Raw genomic sequence first — 15,719 nt, forward strand, 5'->3', positions numbered from 1 at the left:
GTTGGCGGAGTGGGCAATTCATCAACATGGTACTGCTGGAGCTGCTGGAGGCCGGTGGCTGCCAGCTATCGGGAAAACATCAATGCAAGGACCCAGTAAGTATACTTTCTAATTATGCTCCCGCAACCCACTGCCTCTGATTTTTTTGTTTAATAGAACTTGTCCTTTAACATGTCCAATCCATGATCTGCAATCCCCCCTCATACACCTAAGACCGGTAGCTGGACCTGTTGGTGGGTTTGGTGGCTTTTATCTTAGCCACTGATGTCTGACTTTGTTCTAGGAGAAGGAGATTGGAATAGAGCAGTGCCAGCCACCAATAATGCAGATTGGGCCCGATTAACGGTTCTCGCATCTTGTACAGTTACCCCTTTCCAAAGAATTGGGGAACCTTCATCCTTCCAGCTGTTAAAAAACTACAATTCCCATCAGCTTTGGCTGTCCAGGCATGATGGGAATTATAATTCTGTAACAGCTAGAAGGCCGTAGATGATCGAGATGCGTTCCAGGCTTTGTGTGCTTTGTATTCACTGACAGCAAGCAGTTATTGATGTATAAATGGATTTTCTATTATACATTGAGTGTCTTCACCCAGAGATGTCTAAACATGTAATGTAGGCAGGATTACAGATGACACAATAGGGATCGGCACAGTGTATTATCAAGTATGGAGCCTCATTATTTCCATCTTAAATGCACAGATCAGCGGCCACAGCCTTTCTTATGCATCAGCGGCTTTTCTTCCTATACAAAGCCGTAATTACTAGGAGACGTGGAGTCATCCCAACACAGTGTCTGCCACCGTCCTGTGATGTCACTGGAGCATTCTGTCATTTCCATAACATGAATAGAGTCATTCATTTCTCAGAAGCCAAAATATGGCCCGACAATGGCTCGAGCAACGAAACACATGTCCCCCTCCAAACAAGCCCAGGAGTGTGCCGTGCCTATAGTGAACCATGAGGTAGTAAACATATGTCTACATTGAAGATATACAAAGAAAAAAGGAAGAAAGATGACAAGATGCAAAAGAACACTTGACTGTAAGAGATGTATGGACGTGAAAAGTGGGCCGTCCAGAAACACTTTAAAGGGGTTGTCCTGGCTTGAAAAACATGGCGGCTTTCTTTCAGAAACAGCACCTCCCCTGTCCTCCATTGGGTGTGGGTTTTAGAGCTCAGTTTCATTGAAGTGAATAGAGCTGAAATGTAATACCACACAGAACCCGAGGACAGGGTTGGCAATTTCTCTGGGATAGGGTCTTTACTAGCTGAAATGAATTCAGCAAGCATTTGTCTAAGCCTGTGTGGACATGCTGGGAGTTTTAGTGTAGCAACAGCTGGAGAGCCACAGGTTGTCGCAGATTTACATGCCAATGTTAGATGCCATGCTGAAGGTACATGCCCATAGAACCAGCCAAGAGTAACGCTTGTCTGCACAATCTCCAAGCTTGATGGGTATGATGCAACACAGCCATGCGGTGCCAGGCTGCAGAAATATTGCGCGCGATATCCAGAGGGCGCTCAACATCTGCTGCAGCCACTGTTGCCATGTCGTCTGATGTCTCCTTTCTAAAACAGTCCTCATACAACCTATCACATCGATTTCATCTGTAACGTTAAATGAAATGTTCAAAAAAAAGGGGCATTTTTGTGCCCCTATCAGATAATTCTTTAGGTCTGCCGTTCTCTGGCCTTTTGCGCTTTGAATAAGAGCAGATGTTTTTCGATGCCCTCTGTCCGCACTGGCCAAATGTTCCCGGGCATCTGTCGGAATAATTTTACAGCACCTCGATGATTCGCTGTGACAGACATCTGCTACTCTGATCAATGCGGCATCACGAGATGGTTGGCATTACAGCAGTCCTCAAGACTGATCCACACAGATCCTCTGACACGTGCCCAAAAAATGTCCAAGTGCTTCAACACACAAGCTCAGGCACATATATACCAAGTCTTATTCCCAGATGCCGTACATTTAGGGAGGTTTCGAGGGTCTTTTCTTGCAATTTGCAAATGTTATTAAGCATTTATGCACCAAAAACTGGGTAAACTTGAGATTTTAGACTGCTAGTTAGCCTTCTTTATATATCTGTCTGTGCTTCGTAATGTAGAAAAATCCTTCTATTGTCCTGTGCAAAGTGTCAAAGAGGCGTTTCCAAGCCCCTGAAGAGCTGATAGCTGAAACACCTTCTTCTGCCCCCTTCCACCTATGCTTGATTGACAGTCCCAAGCAGGTAAAGGGATGGGAGACAATACAGCCCTCTGCACTTCAGGAGCTCGGGAACCCCTCTGACACTTTGTGCTGAAAAATTCTGGAAGCATAGATATATGCCAATCCTTAGTTATCTAACCGTGTCAGCCGTTTGGAACCTAAATACTTGCATCAGGTTTATTGGGGTAGTCCAAAAGGGAAACAAATATATATCTATATATATGTTTTTGGGGTAAAAACTTAAAACAAGTAATACTTACCCACCTCAGTCCCCTGCAACTTCTGGCTCCTTGCTGTTCACTTTTCTTGACATGTCAGAGAGGACCTGTCCTCCCACTTAGCCAATCACTGGGTGCAGTAGTGTCCTGATTCAGCTGAGTGGGCAGGTCCTATTCTACGGGTATGTTCCCACTACGGAACACACGTGGAAAATTAAAGTGGAGGCTTTATTTTATTTTGTAATATTCATTTAAAGGAGTATTTCCATTTTATAGGTCAGGGTTTCCCAACTTGTGTCTCTTCTGCTGTTGCAAATCTACAACTCCCAGCATGCCCTGACAACCAGCATGATGGGTGATATAACTGTGCAACAGCTAGATAGCTATAGGTTGGGGTCATGGCATATTGTGGGAATATGTTATTATTTTTAAACTGATGGAGGTCTGAGAACTGGGATGCTCCCTAGTCCTGAGAACGAAGAGGATGCTGCGCTAGTGTGGCACTACATATTCTCCTCATTGCAAACTCATGCACGATCAGCCAAACTAAGTGTGCAAGCAGACATCCATTGGGGTTATCCACCGCTTAAAGGGGTTATCCAGCGCTACAAAAACATGGCCACTTTTCCCCCTCTATGGTCTCCAGTTCAGGTGTTATTGGCAATTAAGCTCCATTTACTTCAATGGAACTGAGTTTGAAACCCTACCCAATCTGGAGACAAGAGTCGGGGAAAAGTGGCCATGTTTTGTAGCGCTGGATAACCCCTTCAACCTTTTATGGTGTGTTTACACAGACAAATTTATCTGACAGATTATTGAAGCCAAAGCCAGGAATGGATTTGAAAAGAGGAGAAATCTCAGTCTCCTTTATGACCTCTTCTCTGTTTATAGTCTGTTCCTGCTTTGGCTTTAATAATCTGTCAGATACATCTGTCTGTGTAAACACACCCTAAGACTTTACCATGTATGACCAGTTTTATTTCCTGAACTGCTTGAAGCCATTTTTGCAGCAGGCCACCACCCCACAGCGAGATACTCTAAAGCTAAGTGTGAGACCGCAACACCACGTAAAAAAGGAGAAATAAACACATCGGATCTGTGACGTGTACAGATCTCCAGTCCCTTTACTGTAAGTGTGAGCCACAAATCCCTCAGAGAACACGGGAGGAAGCGATGAATCACCCCCGGAAGTAATCGCCTCAATGTGACACCCGTCATATAGTGCATGCTGGAATGATTGTGCTTCTGCAAGGCTTCCATTAACCCCTCACTGGCCGGCTAAGGAGAGCACTAACAAAGATGCAGGGCTCGGATTACCTCTCCTGTGAGGCCGAGCCCAGATTGTTTTCTTCGAGATGAGGAGTGATTGATTCCTTGGAGAATACTCAGATATGGCGCACTTAACCTTTTGAGTCTGATCTCACCTTGGTCCCCACTAGCATAATGCGGATGTATTTCTGTGTTACTATTATGTAGGTAAATACTTTCGATCAAGGTATTTTAGGAGTGATATCTTTATTGGTCAACATAAAATTGTTATAATTTTGAGCTTTCAGGATTCACAAGATCCCTTTGTCAGTCAAGTTTACAAATGAATAACAGAAACAGCACAACATTTTAGGGATGTTACAAGCAAAAATGACATCAGTGAATGGTGTGGGCTTGTGTCAGGGGAGTGAGGGTAGATATGTTGCAGTGAAATGATAGAATCCAGGGATCTGATCAAATCCCGGGAAATGATAAAATGAACGTGCCGTTGCATCATTTCCCTAGGGATTTGATCAAATGCCTGACCCCTTTCAGGGAAATGATGGAATGAACGATTTAGGAGTCCCCCAGTTCTATGTTTGGCAGAGGAGGCGGATAAGGGAGAAGAGTGGCACACCTGCCTGGCAGGTGTATGGCGGCAGACGGCGGACGGGGGAGCAGAGCGGCACACCTCCCTCGGCAGGCATATGGCGATGGGGCGGACAGGGGGAGCAGAGCGGCACACCACCCCGGCAGGCATAAGGCGGAGGGGCGGACGGGGGAGCAGAGCGGCACACCTCCCCGGCAGGCATACAACGGCGGGATGGACACGGGAGCAGAGCGGCACGCCACCCGGCAGGCATACGGCGAGGGGAGCGGACGGGACCAGAGGTGGATGGGGAGCAGAGCGGCACACCTCCCGGCAGGCATACGGCGAGGGGGGGACGAGACCGGAGGCGGATGGGGAGCAGAGCGTCACACCTCCCGGCATGCATACGGCATCAGGGCGGACGGGCCTGGGGAGCAGGAGGCATGTCGCAGGGCGGGGCGGACGACACCAGAGGCGCATGGGAAGCAGAGCGGCACACCTCCTGGCATGCATACGGCGTCAGGACGGACGGGCCGGGGGAGCAGAAGGCATGTCGCAGGGCGGGGCGGACGGGGAGCAGAGCGGCACACCTCCCTGCAGGCATACGGGGGGGGGGCAGAAGGGGAGCAGAGCGGAAAGGCTGGGTGGAGCAGAGAGGCAATATGGTAATTCTATGTCGCAGGGGAAAATGATTCATGAGTTCATTCCATCTTTTTCCTGAAAGGGGTCAAAGATTTGATCAAATCCCTAGGAAAATTATGGAAAGGCACGATTATTTCATCATCTCCCGGGATTTGATCAAATCCCTGATTCTATTATTTCACTGCAACAGATACATATTACTATTATGGACACAAGTCCCGGCCAGTAATCTAATGACTACAGATGAGCGAAGCAAAACTGATCTGCACTCATATAACTCAGGCTGCCGGCTCGGTAAACTGCTTTATAGGAATTGGAAAATGCCAAACATGAACGCATAAAATGACATCAAATAAATAAAAAAAAAATATGACAAACGAAAAACGTACGTTAAACGTAGTTTTTTTTTAGTGCATCTTTGCAAAACTTATATTAATAAAATAACCTACTGAGCTCTATAAGGGCAGAACACCACAAGTTATTGTACGTAGGGAGTTGTATATCAAACTCCAAAAATAGGGGCCGTATTACACGGCCAGATGACATGATGTAAGCGAGTGCTAAATCTGCTAATCGTACAGCAAGGGCTGTGTGTGTGTGTGTATATATATATATATATATATACAGTATATATATATATATATATATAGCAATATCTGTGCAGCCCTTGCCTAATAAGTGTAATATAATGAACTATACATACCTCTACCTGATGTCCTGCTAGCTTTGGCTTGCTTCCCACAATGTCTGAAGTCACAGGCCGCTCAGCAAATCACCAGGACAAAGCCACGGCCAGTGATTGGCTGAGCGGCATGTCACTTCAGACACTGCAAGGAGTGGGGTGAAGCTAGCATGACATCAGGGAGCGCGGAGAGGTGTGTAATAGATCAGTTGGCCGTGCATCACTATTCCACGTAGCAATGCACGGCGGTCGCTGATTTTAGGTCAGGACCTAAAGAGACCATTAGAGGATCGTTGTCATCGGCTGACTGTTTTCTTTATTACAAGGAGCGATGATCTGCTGAATTGGCCTGATTCGGTGTAATAGGGCCCTTAGGTCACATGATGCATTTTGCATGAATTCTGTAGCAGAATATGTAAGAAAAACTGCAAGTAATACATGGTCGCACTGATCTGTGGATAGGAAGAACTGCAAGACTGCCTGATGAGCCAATCACTGACTGAGGCGGAGCACTGCTGCGGACAGTGAGTGACTGAGCACTTCCTGCAGGATCAGCACATTCCAGAAAGCAGGAAGAATTAGAATGAGTTGTCAGATCAGGGTAGGCGAGTATCACTTTATTTTTTACCACCCCCAACCACATATAAAAGTATTAACCCCTTTAATGAATAGGACCTATAGCTGCAGGGGTAAGTGGTTTACAAAATGTCCATACATTTTTCAATACATTTGTATGAAACAGGTCAAGAAAAAAAATATTACATCTGACTTTAAAGAAAAAGGACTTGAAACTAAAAGGAAACGTGGCATGAATACAGCTAAAAACATGAACCCCAATAAGAGGTGAAAAGGTGGTCAGGGGGGCCGGGTTCTGGTACTAAGCCTACAGCACAACAGTACAGCAAGTATCAGCAGATTATACACAATGCACTGCACGTGGTGACAGGGCCACAATGAATACAGGGCATACAATGAATGAAACCAGAAGAGGAGGAGATTTATAAATTATTAGGAATTAAGAAAAATATATAATATATATATAAAACACATATGCAGTGGAGTCACAGTACTATGACAATCAGCTAATATCCACAATAGCCGCCATGTGCTGCACAGACAGCAGCTATACAGGCCGGGAGTGAGTCTTTATGGTCCTGGTAAGTGTCACAGGTATCTGTAGCCATGATCACTGCACATCACAGCTGCCAGATGAGCCATAGAGGGAACACCATAGGAGAACACCACCCTCTATAGGCCACTTATTATCAATCTGGTTTAAGTTTGCGGAATTCGGGCAAAGGTCTTGTTCCTGCGCTTCCAAACCATGTCAGATTTCTATCTGCCAGAGACGTCACATTGTCTTGTTGGAAGATCCAATTCGCCCCAGGAGAGGCAATCACCCTGTATGGGTGTACGTGATCTGCCGGGATGGATTCATACCTAGATCAGGTGGATGGCCCAGAGAAAATCCCCCAGACCATAACGTTATATATCCACCCCTCACCACACGTGACTCCTTCATGTGCTACGCGCTGCCAACGTCACAAGTAGGAAGTGGTAACAAAAAAGTCACTCTGCCCACTGCCCTTTCATGTTTGCCCCTTTGCTGCAGAGGATCTTGTGGATGGAAACAATATTCAAATAAATGGTATCTCCAGGCCCGCTTCTGCCATGAGGCGGAATGAGCATTCTGCCTCAGGCGGCAGATTTTGTGCTCCTGCAGGGGGCGGCATAATGTTACTCTGCTGTCATTTTTGTTAAGTTTCACTTAACAAAAATGACAGCAGCCGTGCAGCCGCTCACCTGTCCATAGCCGGCCCGCCGCCCGCGCTCACGCGCTCCGCACGTCCTGATGGGCTCCTGCGACGTCACTCAGCAGCACTCCTGGGTTACTTGGCTGTGGTGAGTGGCCGGAGTCGTCGGTGTTCGTGCTGCGGCGATCGCGTCTCCGTGGGGGGTTCGGGGCCTGCTGCGGGTGGGTGCGGGGGTTCGGGGCTTGCTGCGGGTGGGCGCGGGGGTTCGGGGCTTGCTGCGGGTGGGCGCGGGGATTCGGGGCTTGCTGCGGGTGGGCGCGGGGTTTGAGGCCTGCTGCGGGTGGGCACGGGGGCTCGGGGCTTGCTGCGGGTGAGTGCGGGGGTTTGAGGCTTGCTGCGGGTGGGCGTGGGGGTTCGGGGCTTGCTGCGGGTGGGCGGGGGGTGTTCGGGCGCTAGTGAGGGGGCGGCCGCCTGAGGTTTGCCTCAGGCGGCAGAGACCCCAGAATCGGCCCTGGGTATCTCTATGATGAATGGGTGGAGAACAGTCAGGAAACTGCAGCACCCCCACCCTAAGGGCCCTATAACACGGGACAAATATTGTGCGCATAATCGAATTTAAACGATAATCGTTCTGTGTAATTACAGGCAACGATTGAAAAATCATTCATATGTCGTTGATCGTTGACTTAGATCTGAACCTAAAATTATTGTTAATCGTTCGCTGTAATTCCACATTCGTTCGCTCAAGATCCACATTTTCTCACTAATCGTTCAGTGTAATTGCATATTGTTCATTGTTTTGCTGGGATCAGAAGGAATAGTAACAATTGTAACTAATGATTATCGTTCTGTGTAATATGGTGAACGATTTCAGGTTAACGATAAACAATCTCGTTTGCGATCATTTATCGTTAGTCGTTAATCGTTAAAAATCGCTCCAAGTAATAGGCCCTAAAGGCCCTATTCCACGGAACGATTATCGTCCGTGTTCGGTCCATATCGGCCGTTACAGACGATTATCGTCTCGTGGAAAAGAAGGCAACGATCAGCCAACATCGTTCATGACGGCTGATTGTTGCAGTCGTTTGTTTTTCAAGCGTGTTGAAATACAAGCGACTGTGATAGCAGCGATCTGCTGCCATCGCTCCGTGGAACAGGAGCGGCAACAGCAGACCGCCACTATGGGCTGCCCGGACGATCTAGCGATCACCCGGGCAGAACCCCCACAGCTCCCCGCGGCCCCTCCCGCACTGACCCGCTTGCTGCCGCTGCGTGTAGTGACTCTGGCAGCGAGCTGACAGCGCTCGTTTGCTCCTCTCAGTCGGCCTGTGGAATAGGGCCTTAAGGGCCCTATTACACGGGAAGATTATCGCGCAAAAAAAATCATATCATTCAAATTTAAATGATAATCGTTCTGTGTAATTGCAGGCAACAATCGGAAAATCGTTCGTGTGTTGTTGATCGTTGATTTAGATCTGAACCTAAAATTATCGCTAATCGTTCGCTCTAATTCCACATTCGTTCGCTCACGTTCCGCATTTGTTCACTAATCGTTTAGTGTAATTGCACATTGTTCATTGTTTTCCTGGGATCAGAAGGAATAAACAATCATAGTAACCATCGCAATAACAATCGTAACTAACGACCATCATTCTGTGTAATATGGTGAACGATTTCAGGTTAACAATTAACAGTCTCGGTAATCGTTATAAATCGCTCTGTGTAATAGGACCCTAAGTGGAGGAGGAGGTGTACTGATGCAGGGAATGTTTTCTTGATCTTGGAGACAGTCATCAAGAAAATTCACTATGCAACAAGGGTTGGTCATATAGTCATGGATTGGCTCCAAGGACATGGCAGCGAGTTTACCCTGCTCTCCTGGCCTTTAAAGTCGCCAGATGTCTCTGGGCTGAGGTCAAAGTGGCTGATCAGAACATGTCGTTTGGGTATCACCACAAGACCATTATATATATATATCACCTCCCCCAGTGATATCCTGGTTCTTATAACACATAATGACTGCCCATATGTTGCAATGAACGTTCTTTATTGCTCCGGCAACTAGGGGATTAGATGTCTGCTGCTCCTCCAGATGTGTCACCTCTAAACACAAGAGACAAGGCACTACCAGACGGCACCATCCGCAGGCACAGGCCACAATCACATAACATTTGATAGATGTTATCTATGTACTTTCTAGTGACCATACACTGATATATAGGCACATACTGCACCCCTATGGCAGCCCACACAGCCCATAAGATCACTGCTTCAGGAGCAAATACTACAATGTAAGGCTTTAGCTCATACATTGCTTTTAGATCTAAATCCATGTGGAGTTCTGCTTTAATAGGCCCCATGTATAATACACACAGCCAGTCATATAAACTAGAGTAAGGTGTAAGCTGACTAGCTATAAACTCTACTACGTAACTACGAACCAAGAAACCGTCCGACGTCACACGGGCAGAGAGGAGAGATACGTGATGGGACACACCCGACCATAAATCCTCCCCCGTGCTAATATTCAATAGAGGTTACACCCTGTCCACCCACTACTATGTCACATTATATAACACAGCAATGCAGCTGACATATACCCGCCAGCTGCCTACTTACACTGTGCCCATGGATAGGGCAGGAAGCTATTCATGGTGGACTTCATCTTTCTTACTGGTGTTTTTCCCGCCTGTGATAGCCTCTATGGGCTATGTGGACCAAGGCAGGGTAGAAGACCTATACCCAAAATATACCAACTTCTTAGTGGACGTCTCTTAGTGACATGATCTGATCTTAGTGAGCTGATCACTGATAAAGACCTTTAATTGCCAGGCACCGACCACGCATCAATACGTATAATAGTGGTGCGCGGCCGGCGGCTGACGATATGCAAAGTGCATACATTACCTATCCATGATCCAGGGCTCCTTCTGCGCTCGGTTTCTCCCCGGGTACCGCGCGCTGCAGCTTCAGAGCAGCCTGTCTAAGCTGACAGGCTGCTCAGCCAATCACTGGCCGGAAATGCCACGGCCAGTGATTGGCTGAGCAGCCCGTTAGCCAGGACATGCCGCTCTGAAGCTGCAGCGCGTGGGACCCAGGGAGAAGTGGACCGCAAGAGGAGCCCTCTGGCAGATCAGCGCTCGTTTACAGTTATTATTGCCCCCCGTCCCCGTCAGCGCCACCACTGTCCTCAGGTTGTGTGTGGTATTCTCATCTGGACATCAATGGCCTATATTTAGAAGAGACCATTGATAATATATCAGAGAGGTCCAGTAGCTGGCAGCCCCAACAATCAGATGACTGAGAAGGTCATGACGCTCACACGATTGCTACATCCTCTACAGTGTTTACATGGAGTTCAAGCTGATTCATACTTTTTATGATAGTGGAATCAGACCCCCACAATTTCATACTTCATGGCCTGTTCGAAGGCTAGATTGTAAATGGCTGGATAATCCCTTAGGCTATGTTCACACGCCGGAAGAGACCGGCCGTTCCGCTCGGAGCCACTCGCTTCATTGTGTGAACTGACATGGGTTTCTACGGCCACAATTCACTGAATTGCGACCGCAGAAAACTGACATGTCAGTTCTTTGCGGCGCCACATGGGATCCTGGCCGGAGCGAATACTATGTGTCTACGCTCCGGCCGGGATCCCATAGAAGAACAGGCTGTGTTGCCAATGGCAACAACGGCCGTACTTTTACGTAGTGTGAACATAGCCTTAAAGAGGTTTTCTATGACCAGTACATTAAAGGCCTATCCTCAGGATAGCTTATCAATCTATCATTATTGGGATCTAATATCCGACATGCCTGACAATCAGGGATTTCACTGTGGAGCCTTTATAACAGTAAACAGAGATGAAAGCAGGCAGCGCCATACATTGTGTAGTGGACATGGTGGGTTACTGCAGCTTAGCTCCTACTGAAGTAAACAAGAGCTGCAGTACCCAGCGTGGCCACTACACAATGTACAGAGCTGTTCGCTTCCGGCTCCATTCACTGCGTAGGCCAGCCAGCTGGAAGCAGACATTGGCGTACACATATCGGGTTATTGCAGCATAGCTGACACTGAAGTGAATAGAAGGAGAGCTACAATACCCAGTGCCACTACTATACAGTGTATGGCGCTGTCTGCTTAGGGCTCTGCTCACTGTGTGTTGCAGGTGGCATCATACTGGCATGACACGATTGACATTATTTCTACTATAATTGTTGGCACCTATCTGGTGTGAATTCTAGACAATATGGAAAACCTTGCCTCTACCACTTAAAGCTCTATTACATGAAACGATTATCGGCTGATATTGGCCGTTAAGGCCGATAATCGTCAGGTGTAATAGAAGACAACGATGAGCCGACATAAACAATGTCGGCTGATCGTTGTCTGTTATTGTCTTTCAACATGTTGAAAGACAAACGGCTCATGGTCTGCAGCTTCAGTGCCACCTGTCTGAGCTGACAGACCGCTCAGCCAATCACTGGCCGCAGTGGTCCTGGCCAGTGATTGGCTGAGGGGTCTGTTTGCTAAGACAGGCCGCACTGAAGCTGCTGCTGTGCGCTGGGCTGGGAGGAAGAAGGAGCGCAGGAGAAGACCTGCAACATGCTTAGGTAAAGTATGGTGCTTTGGAAATCGTCGGTCGCCCACCACACATCGCTATTTGAACCTAAATAAACAATCAGCTGATGAGACGATCATCGGCTGATCGTTGTTTCTATTCCACGGAGCGATAATCGCTCAGTGGAATAGGCCCCTTACCCGCTCATTGCAGACACGTGTAATAGCGCCGGCATTAAGCAGGGAACGAGGAGCAAGTGAGCGCTGACAGTGCTTGTTTGCTCCTCTCCATCGCCCCGTGTAATAGGGGCTTTAGATATAGATAGATATATATTTATGTTTATCCCAGGCAGGTTTACATTCCTTTCCTTTGCCAACCACATCTGCTGGAAATTCTTTCCAAGCATCTACTACTCTTTCAGTTGTATAAAGCCCCTATTCCACGGGTCGTTAAGAGGAGCAAACGAGCCTTTTCAGCGCTCGTTTGCTCCTCGTTCCCCGCTCGCTGCCGCCGCTATTCATCGCAGCAGCAGTGAGCGGGTGAGTGCGGGAGGGGCGGCGGGGAGCTGTGGGGGGGCTGCCCGGGTGATCGCTAGATCGTCCGGGCAGCCCATAGGATACAGCAGTGTCTGCTGCCGATGCTCCTTTTCAACGCAGCAATGGCAGCAGATCGCTGCTATATCAGTCGCTTGTTTTTCAACATGTTGAAAAACAAGCGACTGCAATGATCAGCCGACGTCGGCTGATCGTTGCACTCTATTCCACGGGACGATTATCGTTCGTAGCGGCCGATATCAGCCGAATACGAACGATATGCATTCCGTGGAATATGGTCTTAACCTGACTGATATATCCTCCTCATCTCTCTCCAGATCTCCGCCCTGTCCTGATGTTACAATGTAAACAAGTCTGGAGTCAGGATGTCTAGGCTGGATACGACTGTAACCAGTCCTCAGGGGGACAAGAAGTAGGTCCCCAGTGATCAGCTGATCAACCAGCAAACGATGGTTAACCGACTGATTGGGTCATTTTAAAAGGATTAAAAAGTCATTGTTAACCGTGTTATAGAAGAAGTGTGACTGGCTGATGTCCGATTCCACTGACCATCCCTGCAAATCACTGGTGCAGTATAAGGGTTTCGTAATTGAGCGTCGATCTACGAGATTGTTGCTTGTTCATAGACTTGTGTTAATAGGGCTTTAGGGTCTGTAGGGGTCGTCGGCCTCTATATGGTCTTATTCACACCTTTTTTTTTCCTGTGCGGACGTCACGTCATAATCCACATGACAACCAGATAGGAATGGGCACCATAGTTCATACCGTAAACTTAAAAGGGGTTATCCGCCATAAGAAGGGGCAAAGTTACTATGTTGCAAAACCAGCACCACCCCTCTCCTCAGGTTGTGTGTGGTATTACAATTCAGCTCCAATCAATTCAATGGGAGCGAGATGCAATACCGCACTTAACCTGAAGACAGGAGAAGCACTGCTTTGGGGAAGAAGATAAAGGGATATCCCCTTAAAAGGGGTAGTTCACCCCAAAAAAATTCTTTCAAATCAGAGATTTGTAATTTACTGCTATTAAAAAATCTCAAGTCTTCCAGTACTTATCAGCTGCTGTATGTCCTGCCGGAAGTGGTGTACTATCTCCAGTCTGACACAGTGCTCTCTGCTGCCACCTCTGTCCATATCAGGAACTGTCCAGCGCAGTAGCAAATCCCCATAGAAAACCTCTCCTGCTCTCAAGACTGGGAAGAATATACCACATCCTGCAGAACATACAGCAGCTGATAAGTACTGGAAGACTTAAGATTTTTTAACAGAAGTAAATTAGAAATCTCCAGGCACTTTCTGGCACCAGTTCATTTGAAAGGAAAAAAAAAAATTGGCGACAACCCCTTAAAGGAAAATATTTTTATTTACCAAGCTGAAAAGGCTATACAGTCTTAGGGTCTTTTCTGTTATTCCGATTTGTCAAATGAGACGACTGTGGATCCGTCGCTTTATAAAACCTATAGGCCTTAAAGCAGGGATGGGGAACCCTCGGCCCTCCAGCTGTTGCAAAACTACAATTCCCATCATGCATGGACAGCCAAAGCTTCGCTTTGGCTGTCCACGCATGATGGGAATTGTAGTTTTGCAACAGCTAGAGGGCCGAAGGTTCCCCATCCCTGCCTTAAAGGGATACTCCACGTAGGAAAACTAGCCACAAAAAGTCACCGATAGTGGGCGTCCAAATGAGGAAAAATCCCCCCCCCCAGTGGAGTGGCGCGTTCCACCGCTCTCTATAAGGCATCTGAACAGAGCGTTCCATTCATTTAAGGCAGGGGTGTCAAACTACTGTCCAGGCATGATGGGAATTGTAGTTCTGCAACAGCTAGAGGGACGCGAGCGTGACTTAATCTGTGATTTAAAGGAAAATTTTCTCGTCAACCAGCTAAGGAGTTAACTATGGCGTCCGCCATAGTCTCTTTCCACCCCGCCTTATTCCCTCACGCCGCTATATAACTTCTAACTATATTCAACCCCCAAAAATGAGAGGCGACGAAACGGTGACCCGAAAACTCCTTCTTCTTCACCCCGTAACGTACAGACGGCCACTTTCCTGTCATGTGCCGTGACGTCTCGTATCGCCCTGACGTGTCGTCACGTCACGACTCGAAAGAAGAAATTGTGAAAAAGTGTGAAAAAGTGTCACGTGACCTGGTGGCACAAGTCACCTCACCAGTGCCCCCCCCTCCTGTCATGACAGCCCGGCTCCTCACCTGAAGTAGTAGACATCGCTCTTGCCCGCACTCAGCCCCGACTTTCTGATCACCTCCTCCTTCTTCCAGCCCGGCGGCAGAGCCGGACAGTCCATCCTCCTCTTCTCCATGGACCGGCTAGTGTCCTACACCATAGCCCGGCAGCTCCGCTCTGTCCCCCACCTCACACTCAGCTGTCTGCTGCCACCAGCGCCCCCTAGCAACGCGATACTCTTCCGCAAACTAGTCCCGGTGTCACAGGCGGAGGGATACCGCCAGACCAGGAAACCGGTCCAGTCAGCGCTGAAGTGACAGGCGCTCGCTTAACCCTTTCCTCGTCATATGACACAAAATAGTCCGCGAATTACTTCATATATTCACACACTTTATCACCCTCCACGACTTATTTATTTTAATAAACTACAAATCTCATGAGTCTTGGCATTTTATATGGGTTTGTGAGCTCCTGAGGCTGTGAGTTATAAAATCACATAGTGTTCTTCCGCCGATGCAATAAGTCATGGGCAGGGATGTGTAACCTTACAGGGTTAACCCTTTCACCGCTATTCGAGACCAAATGAACACCTATTTTATTAGAATTTTTTTCTCGTGATTTACTATTGAATAAGGCTCCTATTACATGGAGCGATTTTCACGGAGCGACTGAGGATAAACGATCGCAAACGAGATTGTTTATCGTTAACCTGAAATCGTTCACCGTACTACGCAGAGCAATGGTCGTTAGTTACGATCGTTACTACCATCGTTATTGCGATCATTACTATGTCTGTTTAGGGCCCTATTCGATTATCGTTCAGATCGTTCGGTTGAATAGCAGTCAACGATTAACGACCGAACGAGAAATCGTTGATCGCTTAATAAGACCTGGACCTATTTTTATCGTTGCTCGTTCGCAAATCGTTCGCATTGAATAAGACATCGTTTGGTCGTTTGTAGTAGTAACGAACGCAATAGCGACGATAAGACGACCACAAGAACGATTTCGGGTCTTTCGCAATAGCGGTCGTTTGAGATCGTTTATCGTTAACGATTATGCAAACGATAATC

At 47.5% G+C, this 15,719-nt stretch overlaps 1 protein-coding gene across 1 annotated transcript in view; it reads right to left on the reverse strand.

The window, feature by feature from the left end:
- The window catches only part of MBD2 (methyl-CpG binding domain protein 2), a 35,278-nt gene extending 20,382 nt beyond the window's left edge, over window positions 1–14,896 (reverse strand). The window contains exon 1 of the mRNA XM_069964794.1: window positions 14,673–14,896. Within this exon, the coding sequence (XP_069820895.1) occupies window positions 14,673–14,782 (110 nt within the window). The 5' untranslated portion in view covers window positions 14,783–14,896. The remainder of the gene's footprint in view (window positions 1–14,672) is intronic.
- Window positions 14,897–15,719: the final 823 nt, after the last annotated feature.

Source organism: Dendropsophus ebraccatus, chromosome 3, assembly GCF_027789765.1.
Source record: "Dendropsophus ebraccatus isolate aDenEbr1 chromosome 3, aDenEbr1.pat, whole genome shotgun sequence".
Classification (NCBI taxonomy): domain Eukaryota; kingdom Metazoa; phylum Chordata; class Amphibia; order Anura; family Hylidae; genus Dendropsophus; species Dendropsophus ebraccatus.